At 35.3% G+C, this 18,134-nt stretch overlaps 1 protein-coding gene across 3 annotated transcripts in view; it reads right to left on the bottom strand.

Annotated features, from left to right (window-relative positions):
• The window catches only part of pex5la (peroxisomal biogenesis factor 5-like a), a 66,129-nt gene extending 63,879 nt beyond the window's left edge, over window positions 1-2,250 (bottom strand). For all 3 annotated transcript variants that reach the window (XM_027147302.2, XM_027147303.2, XM_027147304.2), the window contains exon 1: window positions 1,888-2,250. In XM_027147302.2, coding sequence (XP_027003103.2) covers window positions 1,888-1,908 — 21 coding nt within the window. In that variant the 5' untranslated portion in view covers window positions 1,909-2,250. The remainder of the gene's footprint in view (window positions 1-1,887) is intronic.
• Window positions 2,251-18,134: the final 15,884 nt, after the last annotated feature.

Here is an 18,134-nt window from a genome sequence, read left to right as displayed (position 1 = left end):
AAATGCACTGTTCTATCTATCCAGATATAGATAATATATGCTATTCCATCTATCACGCATGCACTTACCATTTTATACCTGATAAGAATATGCCTGTTCAGAGATTAGCCGATTTGTTTGGGCTGATTTAATACAAGCTTTATAACCATTCATACCCAGAAAAAAAATGTATTAATCCTCTTGGTCTCTAGAGGGGACAGTAAATACTGCATCTCCAGTTGGATGAAAATAAACACTGTGGAGGTACTGTAATTGAACACTCTAAGCATCCATTCAACACTGTGGGTGTTAATTTAACACTGGGTATTCTACTGAGCACAGTCATTACAACATTTTTCACACTCTTGCTTAACATAAGAACACAACCAAGATAAACAATCCGTACTGTAGTTTTATAAACCCACACTACAAGCTACAATACTGTCTGGAACCCACAGCATGTACTGTAAAATAACACAATATATGCTGTTAATATAATAGTATTCATTTGTGAACATCAGTTTAAGAGTAAGTCCAACGCCACACATATTATATAAATATGCCATTGTTGTTGTGTAAATGTAAGTAAGAGTTGCTGAACATGCCATTTCTGCCAATATGCTAGAGTCTTTACGAACTATAGTGTTTAGCCTGCTTTTGCTGCCCAGCTGGTAAAATAAAAGGTTGTAAGTCAATTACAAAGATTGCACTTAATAACCTAATCACTGATTAGCTTGTGGGAAATGGGCCAGGCAAAATTGTGTTCAGGGACCCTCACAAGCCGAGCTCTGTCCCGCTTGAGCAAGAGAGAAACGGCTCTCAGTGCAGAGCTGGAGTCCAGCACACATTGGTGGCTTCTCTGCTCTAACACACCTACAAAACCTTACCATGACCTGATCATTAACATCATGTGGTTAACATGAGGTGGAAAATTATCAAATGGCAGTATACTTGGGACATTCAGTTCATGTGACTTCAGTGTCCATTTGTGTCCAGAAAGATATAGATATAAATATAAAAAAGTTTTTAATTTTATATTCAACAGAGTTTGTAATGCAAATTATTAATCAGCTGTAGTTTTTTTTTTATTCAGTGGTCCACATCTGGTCAGGCATGTGCAATATGACACCCAGTTTGTTTGTTTTTTGCAGGGTTTTTTTTGGCTAACACCAATGAATAAAGTTATTATGTCACTGTACCAGTTTGCCACTCTCAGAACTAAGGTACAAAACAGGTACTTTTTCTTGTCTTTGGGGTGGTACCATAAAGGGTAGAGCTTTTGTCCCTTAGTGTTTATCTTAAAAGTGAAAATTTAATTTAATTCAATTTGTATAGCGCTTTTAACAGTTTCCCTTTGTCTCAAAGCTGCTTTACATAAGTTTTGAAACAGAAAAGTGCGAAAAAGAAATAAATATATAAGAAGAAGAAGAAATAAGAATAAAATAAATTAATTAATATATACATTAAAGTTTAAAATTAATTTAAAAAAGATTTAAATATAGACTTAAAACTTTAAATATCACGATAAAACTATATATATATATATTATAAAACACATTAGCACAGCATACAGTACTTTCATAAATAACATAATTGAGCAATAAATGCCACTGATGTACCTTTTTTAAAATCTATTAAATGTGGACCACATGCACTTCACATGTAAAAGAGGTAAAAAAAGATGTCCAGTTCATGTCACCACCTCAACCACAAGAAAAAGAATCTCTTGGTGCGTTTATTTGTGAGATACAGCAGGCTGATGCTGGTGCTTGAACATATAAGCATTGCAGACTCAGGAGCAACTTTTCACTCAGTAGTTCACGCAAGAAGAAACGCTGATCATGCATAATCATAATCAACCCGCTTGGAAGTGATGGATTTATTAGGTGATGAAGATCAGCCGCTTACCTGCAGGTGCCCCTGGTACATATTGAGCTGAGAGTTATCAATTCGAGGTTCAACTAATGGAACATAACACCTCTAAAGAAGTGCTAATACACATGAAGAGTAGTGCAGGAGGTCAGTGTGAGATGTTCTTCTGATGGTTCTTGTAGGTACTCTTTAGTCTCTTATCCAACTCGGTATGGAGCTGCGTCCCGATGCGTAAAACGCATTGTCTCTTTCATTCCCCTCCCGCTGATCTTCTGTAGTAGTTGCTGTTAACGCTTGCGAGCTTTATTCAATCTCCCAGCTCATCTTCCTTTCCCATACTTGCCCTACCCATTCGTGTTTAGGCGGAGCTCCTCCACTCCTATGCAAAATCTTCACTGCGCTCAGTTTATCATCCCGACACCTGGTTGCCAGATAGACCCGTATCATGCATTAATTGATGGGTTGGTGCTTTCGCTTTTATTTATTTATTTATTTATTTATTTATTTATTTATTTATTTATTTATTTATTTAGTAATGTAATACATAAATTCTAGCAATAAGCAACATTTTCCACTTTATAGGTTAAGTGGATATCAGCTTTTAGGTTTCTAGGATAACCTCAAGTCATCCTCACTCCCCTAACCACAAGACTTAATAAGGGTTGGGTTGAACACATTTCTATTTATTGCTGCTGCATTTTCCAATTTAAAAATAAACTTGGTCTAGGATGTGGGCTTTCATTCACTCTGGCAACATTCTAACCACGGGTTTTGCGACTCACCTTACTGATTCGAATCTTTCACCCTACCACTCGTTCAACTGAATCGAACTGTGAGAGTTGCTTCTTTGATTGCTAGGTGGCATCCAGAAATGTTGAGTTAATTAGGTTTGACATCTACACTAATCCACATTCACAACTTCATCATTTTATTTATATCTACAGAACACCATATATTTAAGGCTTAATGTATATTTTATGATGTAAATATATATAATAATATTTAACAACCTAATGGTATCCTTAGGTTAATAACCCAGATTAATAAACTAGATATACAAACAGAAATTAAAAAAAGCTGCGTTATTTTTTACAGAAAATCCCAAAACTACCCTTCTACAGTTCTGACCTACAATAAAACACACATATTTGTTTGTTCTAATTTTCTGTTTCTGAAACACTTTTTGATGAACAACAGATGCACCCACTTTCACTTGAGGTTTTATTACATAACAGATCTGTCAGTTCACTCTAAAGCAGCTGCTGTGGTTACAGTAAGTGAGAAAAATGTATATCTATTTATAAAGTACATTTAAAACAACAAAATTGACAAAAAAAAGTGTTGTACACATTAAGAGCTTTTAAAACACATACGTATAAAGAAACACAAATGAAACACAGAACACTGTTAAGAGGAGCTGTATTTCTAATGCAATCACACAAATCAAAATGCTCACTCACTCATTTTCTGCCGCTTATCCGAACTTCTCGGGTCACAGGGAGCCTGTGCCTATCTCAGGCGTCATCGGGCATCGAGGCAGGATACAGGATACACCCTGGACGGAGTGTCAACCCATCACAGGGCACACACACACACTCTCATTCACTCACACACTACAGACAATTTTCCAGAGATGCCAATCAACCTACCATGCATGTCTTTGGACCAGGGGAGGAAACTGGAGTACCCGGAGGAAACCCCCGAGGCACGGGGAGAACATGCAAACTCCGCACACACAAGGCGGAGGCAGGAATCGAACCCCGACCCCGGGAGGTGTGAGGCGAACGTGCTACCCACTAAGCCACCGTGCCCCCAATCAAAATGCTATTTTTGGCAAAAGTATGTATTTTCTCTTGATTTAAAGACCTGGACTACTAGGTCACACCTGATGTCTAATAGGAGGCTGTTCCACAACAAAGACACATTTAATGTAAAAGTACAGTTATGTGAAGGGTAGAGAAGGGCTGTTACAGCCACATGACAGCTGCAATATAGCAGTGCAATATTGCTGATATACGGTATTAAACAAGTTTCCACATTTGGATTACAGTTATTGGAGTGAGAAAACATCTCATTCAATCCCTAGCTACACAGAGTGTTTTATTACATGTCATTTCAGTTTCCTATTGTAGAAATCCCCATTGTTACTAAGTACTGTACCAGATCAAGTAAAGTTTGTTATTTTACCCCACAGAAGACTGAGCAATCAAGTTAACTTAACTGTAGACTTCATGAATAAAAGGAATATAAAACAATAAAATATGACAGGCACATACAATATAAATCTAAGCATTTGAATATACATTGAAATACTTAGCCTGCTAGTATGTAATTGCCTGATACTGATTTCTGCTAGCTAGGAAGCATATATACAGTATTTAGAAGAAAATTAGTGTAGTACTGAATATGGTAAAGTGCTTTCATATGAAAATAATATAACAAATATTTAAATAAATAACTAAATAAATAAATAGATAGATAGATAGATAGATAGATAGATAGATAGATAGATAGATAGATAGATAGATAGATAGATAGATAGATAGATATTTAAATAAATAACTAAATAAATAGATAGATAGATAGATAGATAGATAGATAGATAGATAGATAGATAGATAGATAGATAGATAGATAGACAGACAGATAGATAAATAAATAAATAATAAAGATTGTGTTGCTAGAAGTTGATGAATGAATACATGATAAAAGCTTTCATTAAAAAAGTAACTTAATTATATATAATATTATAATATTAGTCCTGGAATCCCACTAAAATATGCACCTTTAATACAGAAAAAAGTCCAGTGATTAAGTGACTCAAATATTTATAAATGATCTTAAGAATAGAACATTTCCTTCATTATAAAGATCCATCATAAATGTCTCCAACCGCTTTGAGTCTGATGAAAGACCTCAATTAAAATTGTATAAAGGCTATTTTGGGGGACACATCATATGGTTTTACATCCATATTAAAAAGAATATAGAGATGACTGTAGGCAGAAACCCAGTTAGAACTGAATATATCTGGCACAGCTATTCAGACTAGACTGCTTCCTGCCTTAAACTTTGTGAGTCCAGGTCACATTGTGTCTTAAATGTATTATTGTGTTCTGTCAACACATTCCAATCATTATGTAGCACATCCTAGTGTAGAGCACACAGCTCAGCCAGTAAATGCTGCCAGTGTTTGTGTGTGCTGTTGTCTGGCTATTAAAGATGCGATTGGCGGATCCCCAGTGTACGACAGTGAAACGTTTGGCTTGGAGTGGAGCGTTTCCAAGGCAGGATGGGAAAAGTGACACCACAGCATGATAAACAAATCATTTAGAGTCAGGATAGACGGGAAGTGTGCCTGTCATCATTTCTGACATCACAGCAAATAATGTTTGCACAGGCTAGTTGTACAAAACAAAGGAAAATTATGAACTTTATACTAGCACATATTGTACTGTTCCAAATTCTCATTTTAGTCTATTAAGATGTTTGTGTTTAAAAAAAAATGTGTTTGGTTAAATGGTTAAGGAAAAGGGATATGACCTGGGATCGAACAAAAGTCAAGATTGACAACAAATAGGAAAAATAATAATAAAAAAACTTTTTATTGTTGAGATTTACCAATCAGAATATGGATGTAAAAGACATCAAAGGCATTGTATGTGCCATGAAATATGAAGTCCATGTGTAGAATGTGAACAGTGTGAAAACAATGCAGGAATGAGTTCTTTTCACAGGACTCATCAAAATTGCTTTCATGATGCCTACAGCAACAGTACAGGAGCTGAATGAATTTTCTATCAGGTACTTTCATGTGGAATTACCCAGAAGCCATTTCTGACAAAACAAAATAAATTCTAAACATCCACATAGAAGTTACATTTTCAAAAAATGCATTAAATCATCCCAAACTATGAAGTGAAATGTTGTAGGGTCTGATGAGCCAAAGGTTGAACTTTTATGACTTTAATTTAAAAGATATGTTTGTCACAGAGACAACACACCTGATCATCCAAGGAATGCTATACCTACAGTACTTTGAAGCATGGGGGTGGTAGCATCATGGCATAGGGCTGCTTCTCTTAAGCTGGGACAGAGACTCTATAATAATAATAGATGGAATAATGACTAGCTACAAATATCATGCAGTATTTGTAGAGAACATACTGGCCTTAATTGACTGCTACTTTTGAATAGCAGTCAATTATTGCTTATATTTGATCTATGACCAATCATTTCACAAGCATCAGCATCTGTTTAGAAGATAGAGGTAAGGTAAGCCTGATTACGGAGCCCATTCTGCCATTTGAGATGGTATTGATTTCCCAAATAAGCATGGAAAACATGAGCCTATTTATCCTTACTTAAAATTCATGTAGCTCAATAAAAGCAGGATGAGACGAGTTTACAGCCATAATGAATGATGCCTACCTCTGTGTCTAAAGTTTACATTCACCACTAATGCTTTAAATTATTAAAGTAATTAAATTACTATGTGCATCTTTTCTCAGAAATATTAGCTAGTCCATTAAAGACTCTAAAATCTTATTATTACATTGTGGCATCTAGACAGACATGTTCTGATGAATAATTTGTAAGTCTACGTAAAGCAAAAGCCTTCACCTGTGTAGTGCATATTCTTTTCTGGTAAAAGACTAGCACTCTGACTGTGGTGAAATCCACACCAGTACAGCGTGATCTCATGTAGTCAATGTCAAACAGTTCAGTTTACAGTTACCTATAGCAATGAGAGTGTGGAAGTGGTTATCAACACCAGTGTTTTGTTAGTAATTTATGTTAGAAGATACTGTAAATGAGATAAGGATCTTATGCCAAATAGGATGAAAGGAAGGAGGCTAGATATTTGTTTAAAAAGGAGAGAAAAGTGTGTTGGAAACAGGAAGAATCTACAATGCTTACTGCACACTTCTCCCATTAGGGCCAAGGCTATGTGATGAACCTCTTGCAGCTTGTCACCAGGGATCCAATCATAGTGGAGGTCGTCACTCAGAAACACTCAACTCCCTACCAGCACACTGACAGATCTGTAATTAGCTGTGCTTCCTTACAGTATTATGTCACACCTTGACACACATACAGTATACAAACACCAAATACAAACACAGAAGTGCAGCATGACGCATTTCGAATGTGTTGCGACTTAACATAATATATAATTTATTATTTAATGAGAATCAGTTGAATGTGAATTGATGTTGTTCCTTTGAGTGAACTGATACTTATTATTTAATGTTTATAATCATCTAGGATTTATGTGTATATATATATATATATATATATATATATATATATATATATATATATATATATATATATATATGCATTTTATTGCAACATAAGCACTTTTACATAGATTTTTGAAATATTTTTAAATCTTTAAAAAAATGTAAATATTTAAATCCTACTTGAAAAGCAGTAAGTTTAGTTTAGCTACAGAAAAAGTGCCATGGAGTCATCTGTAGTTTGAAATCCTATTATGACAAAACTATGTATGTTGGTTTTAATGTCTATTGTAAGCATTGAGGTTCTCTTTGGGAGTGACAAGATTGGACAGGATTAGGAACAAGTACATCAGAGGGACAGCTCATGTTGGACGTTTGGGGGACAAAGTTAGGGAGGCCAGATTAAGACATTTTCAGAGGAGGGAGAGTGAGTACTGTATATTTGTAGGAGAATGTTGGACATGGAGCTGTCAGGCAGGAGGCAAAGAGGAAGGCCAAAGAAGAGGTATATGGATGTAAGTAATGAGGATATGAAGCTGGTGGGTGCAAGTGTTGAGGATGCAGAAGATAGGGATAGGTGGAGAGAGATGATTCGCTGTGGCGACCCCTGAAGGGAAAAGCCGAAAGAAGAAGAAGAAGTAAGCATGTCTGTGTAACTCATGTAAGTCATCAAGGTCACATTCCTGTAATTTTTGCAGTATTTAACCATTTTAACATCATCAGAGTTAGACATTTCACTTAGCACTAATAAAATTCTCCTTGTGGCAATTTCTTGTGCTAATTTAATAAACAGACATATGTACACAAAATGAGGGGCAGCTTTATGATTTTGTGGTGGAAATTTTTACTAAAGAGATGTTTGTAAAGTGCATGACTGGTTTTCATAAAACATGACAATGACAGAGGGGACTGGAGAAGAGTTAGGCTTATAAACAGCTTCTAGTAGGCCTTGGTAAAGACAAGATTAGCTTGATCAGGAGGTGAGCAGGCATTTTGCATCTAAGCCAATGATCGATGATGTTTTCCCTTTACATGTTTTCTTGTTTGAATCATGCATATAAAATCTTGATGTAATCAATGATATGGGCCCTACCTTACTTATGCTACACGAGGAGTGTTGGGTCCTGTTGCGGAGCAGCACACAATAAATTGTGAAACCTTTTTACTCTTGCATGTGCCTACCAGTGTGATACTTTATACTTTACATCTCTCAAACTCAAAACTTCCACAACAATTTATAGCAGGAAAATATAATATTCTTGCATAGTGTTATGATCCACTTTGACGAGAAATGACCTGAACAAGAAAAACAATAACCATGACCTCGTGCAAGGCTACAAATGAGTCAACGTAAGAAAGCTAATGAACGTTGAAATGAAAGCGAGTGTCAAGAGCTATCAATTATAATATCCCCAACCCACACATTCACCTCATTCCACACCCTCATCAATTCTATTATTGTATTTCAACCATGGTTGGAGCTCATTAGGCAGCTCTCATCAATACATGCATGGCCAATGGCCTCATCACACCATGTTTTTCTGCCATTTTGGATTTTTACTTTTCTTGTAACCTTCGCTAAAAATCACATGACAGGTAAAACTGGCCACTTGAATCAGCACTGTGATACCTTTGTGATTTAAATTGTTATGACATCAAACTGTAGTGCATACTCAAGAGTCTTGTGTGGTCAGTGTTATTTTTTGTCTGTCCATAGCATAATGATCTGTATGTTAAAATCTTATTAAACATCTGATGATCTGAAGAGATATTCTGAGGCATGCTTATATAACTACAAGGTCAAATACATGTAATGGTTATGTAAATATTTTAATGCTATCATCCGTGAAACATTTTTATCATTCTATCTTCATCCATTAAAAATAACTCTCAAAAATGAATGACATTAAAGGAAGTTATTACACATACAGTATAAAAGCTAAGACATCAACACTCCTGAGAGGAGAGATACAGTATCTATAGTCTTAGAAGGAAAGACTTCTATAACCCTATAAGAAAGTAAATATGTAGTCTATGTAAGTAGAGGAGAGACTAATGAAGTCTTAGGAGGAGAGACATCTGAAGTCTTAGGAGGAGAGACCTCTGTAGTGTTATCTGGAAAGACATTTGTAGTCATATGAGGAAAGGCATCTATAGTCCTATGACTATAGATGCCTATGAGAGTCAACTATAGTGTGGTGGAAAGAAATCTGTGAGGAAAAATTCTATAGACATTTGAGGAGACGCATGTACAGTCTTATGTGGAGAAACACATATCGTCTTGTGGCAGAGACAGTAATAGATTTGCATAGATGATTAGGGTTAGACGCAGCAATATTAAAACACATGCATTAAAAGTGTGAATGCATGGCACATGTGCTGGGATCAGGCACTTATAAAAGGCCACTGAGAATGTTAAGCACACCAGTCCTATCATCATGACAAATAATTATCAACACGACATGTTTTATTGCTACAATTGTTTGAAGAGAAGCCTAGTGTTGAAGGGTAAAAGGGCTGAGAGGAAGCGATTACAGAGCCAGTGCTATACACACAATTATAAATCACATACAATGATACAAGACAAAGCACCCAAGTACTTTAAATAATTAGAATGGAATTGTCTTGGTGTGTTTCCAATCAGAGATTAATTGTGGCAAATTTCAGCAAGATACTACAGTGTTGCTACAGAGAGATGAATTACTAATTCAAAGCTGCAGGTGCCAAAAATGTTTTAAGCAGATGATTTAGAGAATTTGTTAACAGCGAGTCTCTTATCATTTGCCTTAAATCAGCACTTTTATGAGGAAGTTAATTTTTAACAACTTTTTAAGACTGTAGAGACGTCTTTTGAAAAGATAAATGAATCCAAAGTTCTTGTTTTCTGATGCACCATATTAATATCCTTCATGATTTATATCTTAATCTCTTCCATCTGTCAGCACAACTGATATAATCCTTGAAAAAAGTGACTCAATGAAAACACAGTGGCACTCTTTAGTGCAAATTACTGACAGGCATTTTTTGGTAACTTCAACACAAGACTGACTAGACATTTACTGTAGTGAATATGATGTCTAGTTTATAACTGGCTGCTCTAATGTAAATGATAATTAACTTATTCTGAGGAGGTTTCACAACATTAACTATTAAATGTATGATGTGTCATTCATTCATACACATACACATTTTTAATTGTTGGTTTATTGCTGTGATGTTGGAGGAATAAAACACTTTAGGGCATACTGCTTTAGAAAAATCTTTTCCTATCCAGCAAAAACCTGTAATAAATCAGTGCTCCTAGGTAGCTATATCCAGTGCAAATGCAGCTTACTAAAAAATATGGGACAAAAGACATTACGTAATTAATTACTCAGCACAGAATTGAAGTTAAGTGCTCACTGTGTGAGAAGTGTGTATGTGTGTATTTGTGTGTTAGTGTGTGTGAAGTGAATGTGGTATAAAAAGGTTGTCATCCAGACTCAAATTTCTAATTAGACTCTGCATTTGCACATATAGTCTTACCTGAAGGCAAAATCATGCAAAGTTTTTTATTTTAGGATAAACTAACTAACATGAAGTATCATCTACAGGACATTTCTCATGATGTCTAATAACATAAAGCTAAATCTCATTTAAATTAAATGCTTACTATTAAGGCATAGTAATCTTTATTTTTATACCAATATAGAACCGCTTTGCCATTAAGAAATCTATAACATCTATCAAGGGAAAACTCCCTGAGATGAAGAAACCTTGTAAGGAAAAAGGCTCAGAAGGGAACCTCGTCGTCATTTGGGTGACACTGGACAGTAAATAATGTAAATGTAAATAATGTCCTTTCTACAACAGTTTATAATTGTGCAACTGAGAGCTCCTGAATTCTGAGTTCACCACAGACCCAACACTAATTCCTTCCTGCCAAAGTCAAAAATCTAAATATTTATTCATTTCTTATTAACTGCTTATTTCTGATCAGGGTTGAAGTCGAATCCAGAGCCATTACTGGTAAACTGGGTATGAGGTGGTTTTGTATAACCAGACCTTCAGACTGATGGCAGAATGAAGGGACTCCATAGCAGATTTTATTGACCAAGGACCACCTAACAGGGTGCCTGACTGGAATGTAAAGCAACCAATCACAGTTTGCTTTGTGCTGCATCACATCTAAGACTGTGAAAATGTAAAGTTAGTGTACCTACAAAAACAGCAAGGCTTGCAACCAAAAAAAGTCATGCAAATTAATGGGTATAAATTATATAAATTAGCTCAATGAGGATCAGATTAGCTGATGCTTATTGTGTTACAGTCGTAAACACCACAGCTTCGTTCTTCCATGAGAGAAGTAGAGAATCTTAATGGTTTTGTTAAAAAAATGAGCCACACAAGTCTTCCAGAAATCTTGTAGAATCCAACCAATCAGATGACGATTTCGATACTCCTGTAGTGTTGTCAGTTTTGTTTGCCTTATGCACCAGATGTTCATTCAACAGTGCATGGTTGTGACATCTTAGGCTGAAACTAGTTATGAGGTAAGAATACACCCTGGATTACAAAATGCCTTAATCCACATGCATGCACTGATATTGATTGACAGGTAGATTTTCAGTCCAGAACTAAACATGACAAATCATTACCATGAGTTATTGCTGGTAAGGTAGAATCGCAATAAATGTTTTCAGGCACATCAATTTTAAGCAGCAGCTTAGATTTCTGTAATGATGTGACACTACATATCTGCAGTCTCTTTTCATTACCAGTCAGTTATACATTATTGTCTAACAGTTACTTCCACAATTCACTGAGCAGTAAACAATTTAAATTTGTCTTTTTATCTATTGTCTGTTGCATATTTTCCTCATGTTTAAAGTTTAAATTATGTATGTATAAAACATCACTCCCTGCTATGACTCAGCTTCACAAGGGTAATTGGAATTTGTTGCTGTCTTTATTGCACAGTCTATAAATTAGAAGGCTTATAGCAGTGGACATTCATGGTTTAAATGCTAATTTTGTTTAGCTTTATCCCTGGTAACACTTTGCCATTCATTATCCCCCCTCTCTGTGTGACCTCTCTCAACCTTCAAGTCTGGATTGTGATGGGGAATCAAAGGGAGAGTGTCCGCTGTGACACTCAGGGATTGAGCTGATTGAATTTTGATCCTCTTTGCTAATTAGACGCTGTGCCCGCATATGAGTGGTTTCTGGATATAAATTTCTGCTGTCCTGAAGGGGGCGTAATTTAAACTCTTTCTGGGTTGTGGAATTAAAGTAATCATTGGCAAAGCTAGACAAGTTTCTTTTAGTGAGATCCTCTATGTCCAGTTCAATTTTACTACAAAAAAAAAAATAAAATTGGGCTGGACTACAGATACAGAGGACCAGAGTTGAACCTTTCAATGTTTAGGTTGTGTTAAAACGGTGATTAAAGAAACTTTACAAGTGTGTCACTGTTGGTACCGTTTAAATATACAGTTATAGTTAGAGTCGCTTACATAAATTCCAACAGAATTAGTCTTACTCATTAGTATTCCTTCATATAATGAGTGGGATAAAGTTGGAGCTTTAAACTGTTAACATCAATCCAAATGGATCTTTAGTATTTTAATCATTTTGCAATGCTTATACTTTTGTTTCTATGAGACTTAAGAGGATTAACCTACCTTTGGCTGCACAGTTGAGCAGCTCTTAAGATAAATAATCAGACCGGATGGCAGGCAAACTGTCAGTTCCAAGTTTAGCTGCAGACCAATTCACATTCCAGACCTCAGTGGGGCTACAAAGCAATTAGCACAGACATATGCTTGCCGATGCAGGACTGAATCAGAAAAGGAAAATGACTGTGACCAAAGTGGGCTCTGTTAATGGCTTTCTCATTCCCTCTGACAGGTCTGAGAAAGTAACACTTCTGGGGATAGAAATATACTCATTTTCCAGCTGAGGGTTACTGCTAATTTGTCTCTGCCTGGTCTGCTTTATATTGATATGATGAGCAGCAGCAGCAGTAACTGCAAACACACAGAAGAGTGTGAAGAAGTTGAAATAGATTATAACATTGTTAAGTAAAATAAGTCAGAAAAGGTAAAGTATACTATAGTAATACAATCATATCTAAGCTTATTTTAGATATGAGAGATGAGATAATCAAGGGATTATTATATATAGAAATATATACACAAATGCAACTATTTTCTCCATCTGTTAATAAACACAAAATAATGTACTAAATCTGGCACTGCCATTCTTTTTAATGATGCTCATAAAGGCAGTAAAGCTGACACAGATGGTCAATCATAGAACACTTATACATGTGACTGCACATGTATTATTTTTCTTTTTGTCATATTTGTGTAGAAGGTACTTTGATTATGATATACTGTAGATCTTCAATCTTCAGTTTTTTATCACAAATACACCCTAACGCTAGAAATGACAGTTTTTTTTTCCATTTTTATGCATCTGATCACGGTCATGGAAGATCTAGAGCCTATACTGGGAACACTGGGTATGAGGAAGGACTAGTGAATTTACCTGCTGACATGTTTGTGAGAGAAACCCAAAATGAACACATGAAGGAATATGTGAAAATTCATAGAAACACTAATCTTAACTCATGATCGAACCAGGGACCCTGAAGATGTAAGTAGGCAATGCTACCTCCTTCATCACAATTTCATTTACCCCCAGTTCTGTGTAATGAAGCTCATTATATTTGCCACAATTCAAAAATTATCATAAGGACCATCTATACTGTGTGGCTGTTATGGACCCGTGTATTACCCCATTGTAATTGGTTGCTATCTTTATAGAACCAGATTGATTGATTCAATGTCCAAGAATATTGGCACTTACATTAAGGTCAAAATTTTACTCCTGCTCCAGTAAATTTCCTTTCCCTATTTGTAACATAAGGGGTGAAATTCACAGAAAGGACAGGCTTGATTTACATCAGAGTAAAGCAGGGGTTAGCGATCTTTTAAAGTGGAATTATACTTTGAAGTCTTTCTATTTCACAATCTAAATATGATGATCAAACACTGGCAATGACCTTTCATTATTCTTTGGCTTTTATTCCACCCCCTGGATTGTTACTTTAAGAAGCTTAACTGCATTCTGCTGTGAGATGTGCATCAAAATGTGAAGGTTAACCGTAATGGTACTTTGCTTGTCAAAGACATTGCAAAGATTGATAACAAAGATCAATAAAAGAATAATACAATTCAAGTATTTTTTGCAGTGGCAGATTTTTAATAACATCGTTATTTTTTTAATAAAATGTAGCATAACATATATCTGTTAAATTGCAAACATTAACATCTCTATACAGCTGATTTTCATACATGGCACTCGGTGTAAATGTGGCTTTCTGTACAAATCATAAATTTCCAGTTACAACTGTTAGAGAAGCAACTAACCCATAACAAAAAGCAAATAGCCCATAACATTTGATTTTATTTGTTATTTGCAGATCAAATACTATTTTAACTTTACAGAACAGGGGCTATGAACAATCTGAGACAAATGCTGCTTTACACAGAGAGTTCCAGTTTAAAGTAAAAACACCAAGTGCATAATTGTTATAAGGTTCAGGAAACAAAAAATCGTAAAAGTAATATAAAATTGTATAATTGCAAAGTAAAGGTAAAAAAAATGGATCTTTGAACGTCAAAAAATTATTCTAGATGTTGTCTGAAGGTAGGTTTAAACTTTTTCGAGTATGTGATTCAGATGTGTGAAGGGGAGCACATACTGTACCTTTCTTTCTAGTTTGTAAATCACATTGGACATGTATTATAAATATGTCATAAATGATTACTATTAAGGTGATGGACCAGTTTAGTAGCTGTTATCATTTATATGACCAACAAAATCACTCTCTCAGGCATCTGACGAGATCCTTGTGATCCTTGTCGAATGGTTCACTATAAATGAAGAGGAGTTCTACAGACTCACTGCCTATCCTATTTAGCAGATGCTCATATTGGCTATCAAATTGATTTTATTGAAAGAGTGGATCCCTGCGTTCTTTTCTCTCTGATGTGAAAACTGAAAACATGCACAACTATCACAGCTATTATAATGCACCTCTGGGAAGCAGTGCCTTATTTAGAATCCCAAATAAGTTATTTTTCATTCCACATAAATAAAACCAAAAGACAAAATAGATACTTATGAATATAGTGAGGCTTTTCACACATTGGTTAACATTTCCAAACTTACAGTATGGTAGTTTGAAAGCATCTTTATTCCTGAATTTATTACAAGGTTTGAAGTAAATCAATCAGTGAAATTGAGTCTGAATCCCACTAGATCAAAGGCAAAATAGGATGGAAACTTCACCGATCAATATTCCACATGTTTCCTGTAGTTAAAATGTCTATACATGCATTTTTATAATTCTACTACTTGTATTCTTTAAGGCTGTGTTTAACTAAAACAAATGACTACCACTAAACAGAAATAAGCCTATGAGTCATCATCTAGGGGAGGTTTAACATGATCACAAATTAGGGATCACCTTGATGGCGATTTCCAGAATAAACACCATGCTTCAGTTAAAGCTCCAGGCATTTCACAATGAGGATTGCATTTTTCTCACTTGGTAGCCCTAATAAATTAATTACCAGGTGCATCAATCAACAGTCTTTTTGCCCGCTCATCTGTTTAAGTAACATTTTATTTATAGGTTCAGCTATAGTGCTTTTGAGAGCTTTAACGGTCACAAAGCAACTCTGCAGAAATTCAAATGTAGATTTACATCCATACTGAGTAGGCCAGAGTTAACACTGGTTGAGATGACATGTCGAAACAAAATAATCCACTTTCAAATATTTGTATCTTTTTAAGCCAGAGTTTAGCTCTGAGAACATGTGTATACAGTACCAGCTTCTTCTCTTATAATTCCATGATTTTATCAGCAAGCAAAGAATAATGCATAATAAGCATGTACGGCAACTATTACAAGTAAAATTCAATTTATATTGTGTTTAGCAAAGAGTTTTTTATCATGTAATTGAAATTAAATTTAAAAAAATTACATGAACAGTATATCATTGCCCGTATGACTGGGAAAATCTTCACAACAATTCAACATGGACTGTATAGGAAAATGGGCTGCCATTTCAAATGTCTCAGACCAAACTATATTGTTGTTGTTATCTGTCTTCATGAATAATAAACAGAGTGTGTGGAGCCTTGAGTTGCAGTGGGACGTTGGCCAGATGTTGGCTTTTGCATAAATTAATCAACACCCTAAGTACACACCTCATTTGTGCTTAGCCTGTGTACAGTGGACTGAATGAGACACCGTTTTAATCTTGCATGAGAGCAGGACAGCACAGATTATTGTCTAACCCCTCTGATGTGTTGTGTCTCAGTGTGTTTGGAGAGAAAGTATCCTGGTATGTTTACAGTTCTCTCCACCAATTTAGCTGCTTTAGGCATTTCACAAAAACGTGAATTAAGACAATGAATAAGGAAATTTAAAAAGGAAAACAGAATGCTTCTAATATGCTATTTGGCCTTTTTATAGTAAGATCTTGGGGGAAAAATAGAAATGCAAACTGTAATAAGCAGCAATAGTGTCCAGAACAATGGAGACAAGTTACTGTAAGTAGTAGCTTGTGGTGGCTAGGACAAGCCCAGAAATATCATTGGCCACCTCAGTCATTGGTCATCAATCAATTTGAACTTGGAGAACATGAGCTTTAGTCATAGTACAAATTTGCAGAAATCAGGTGATTTAGAATAAATTGTTCATAAAAAATCGGGTCCTTTTTTTTATTCCCCTTCGTCATTCAGATGCACACCAGAAGCCATTCTGAATAGCACACATCCTATTCATATCTGTGTTTGTATCTGTTTAGTACACATTATCAGTTCATTTTGAATAATATATTCGTATTCAGTTATATCCTATTATGTATAAACCCATTATAATGCATGCTACATTTCTGCAGCGGTGCATATCTATTTCAGGGGTATGACCTGTGTGTGTCAGTTATGCTTAGGTGTTCAATGGTGCCTTCATCATGCTCCCTTTGAAGTGTGGTCAGAGGAATTGGCTTCCTGTTATATTTGTGCTATAACAGTGAAGGATGTTCAAAGGGGTCCTTCTCTTAGTTCATGTGAAACAGCTGGGTTTGCACCTGTTGCATGTCGTCTTCATGGACACATAAAACGCATCCTCAAATGCCTGATTTTAACATTAGAAATGATATACACAGTGTGCTCTAAGTTTGTTCCAGTTAAAGCAAAGTGCCATCTAAATTTTCATAGAAACTTAAAATCTTAGAAATAGGAACCCAAAAGGAAAGAATGGCCTCCACATTATAGGAGATCTAATCTATGGCGCATAAGTCATAGTACTCTGAAAACAACTTGTTTGAACATGTTATTCTTCTTGTGTTGTTAAACTTTGTACAGGCATGCTGGAAGCTGTTAATAATAAAAACCTTTCTTTATTTTCTTTTCCAAGTCTAGACAGAACACACACAAGAGACAGTGATGCTGGGCACTTTGCCTTGGGAAAGTTCAGTCCAAATGAAATAATAGAAACCTGGGAGCATTTGTACTGTATATTTGTTCCAAAATCTTGGGTAGAAATACTGTATAGTTGCTTCACAGATCATTAGTACCAAAAGAAGGACAGTTTTGTTCCCCAGATAATTTGCAGTGTTAGACTAGTCAACATTAAAAATGAGAAATAACACCCCTTTTTCGAATGTAAATAACAACATAGACTCAATCTAAACATGGAAGAAATGCATGACTTTTGAATTTTGACTTATGTGACATGTATTTGCACTAAAGTAATATTTGTAAATAATAAATTTTGTAGTCTACAGTACATCTTGTTTTTTCTTTCCTCATGTCATTGAAATAGGTTATTGGCTTCTGGGAGGATTCACCGAGTAAGAATTTCATTGATTTTTAATAATTTCCATCAATCATCAAATGAAGCATATTGTTGAATTTTTAACATTTTATCATATTATTTTATCATATTGGCTTATATAACCAACAATGAAAACGTAAGAA

Source organism: Tachysurus fulvidraco, chromosome 5 (assembly GCF_022655615.1).
Source record: "Tachysurus fulvidraco isolate hzauxx_2018 chromosome 5, HZAU_PFXX_2.0, whole genome shotgun sequence".
NCBI classification, from domain to species: domain Eukaryota; kingdom Metazoa; phylum Chordata; class Actinopteri; order Siluriformes; family Bagridae; genus Tachysurus; species Tachysurus fulvidraco.
This window is presented reverse-complemented; position numbering and strand designations above follow the sequence as displayed.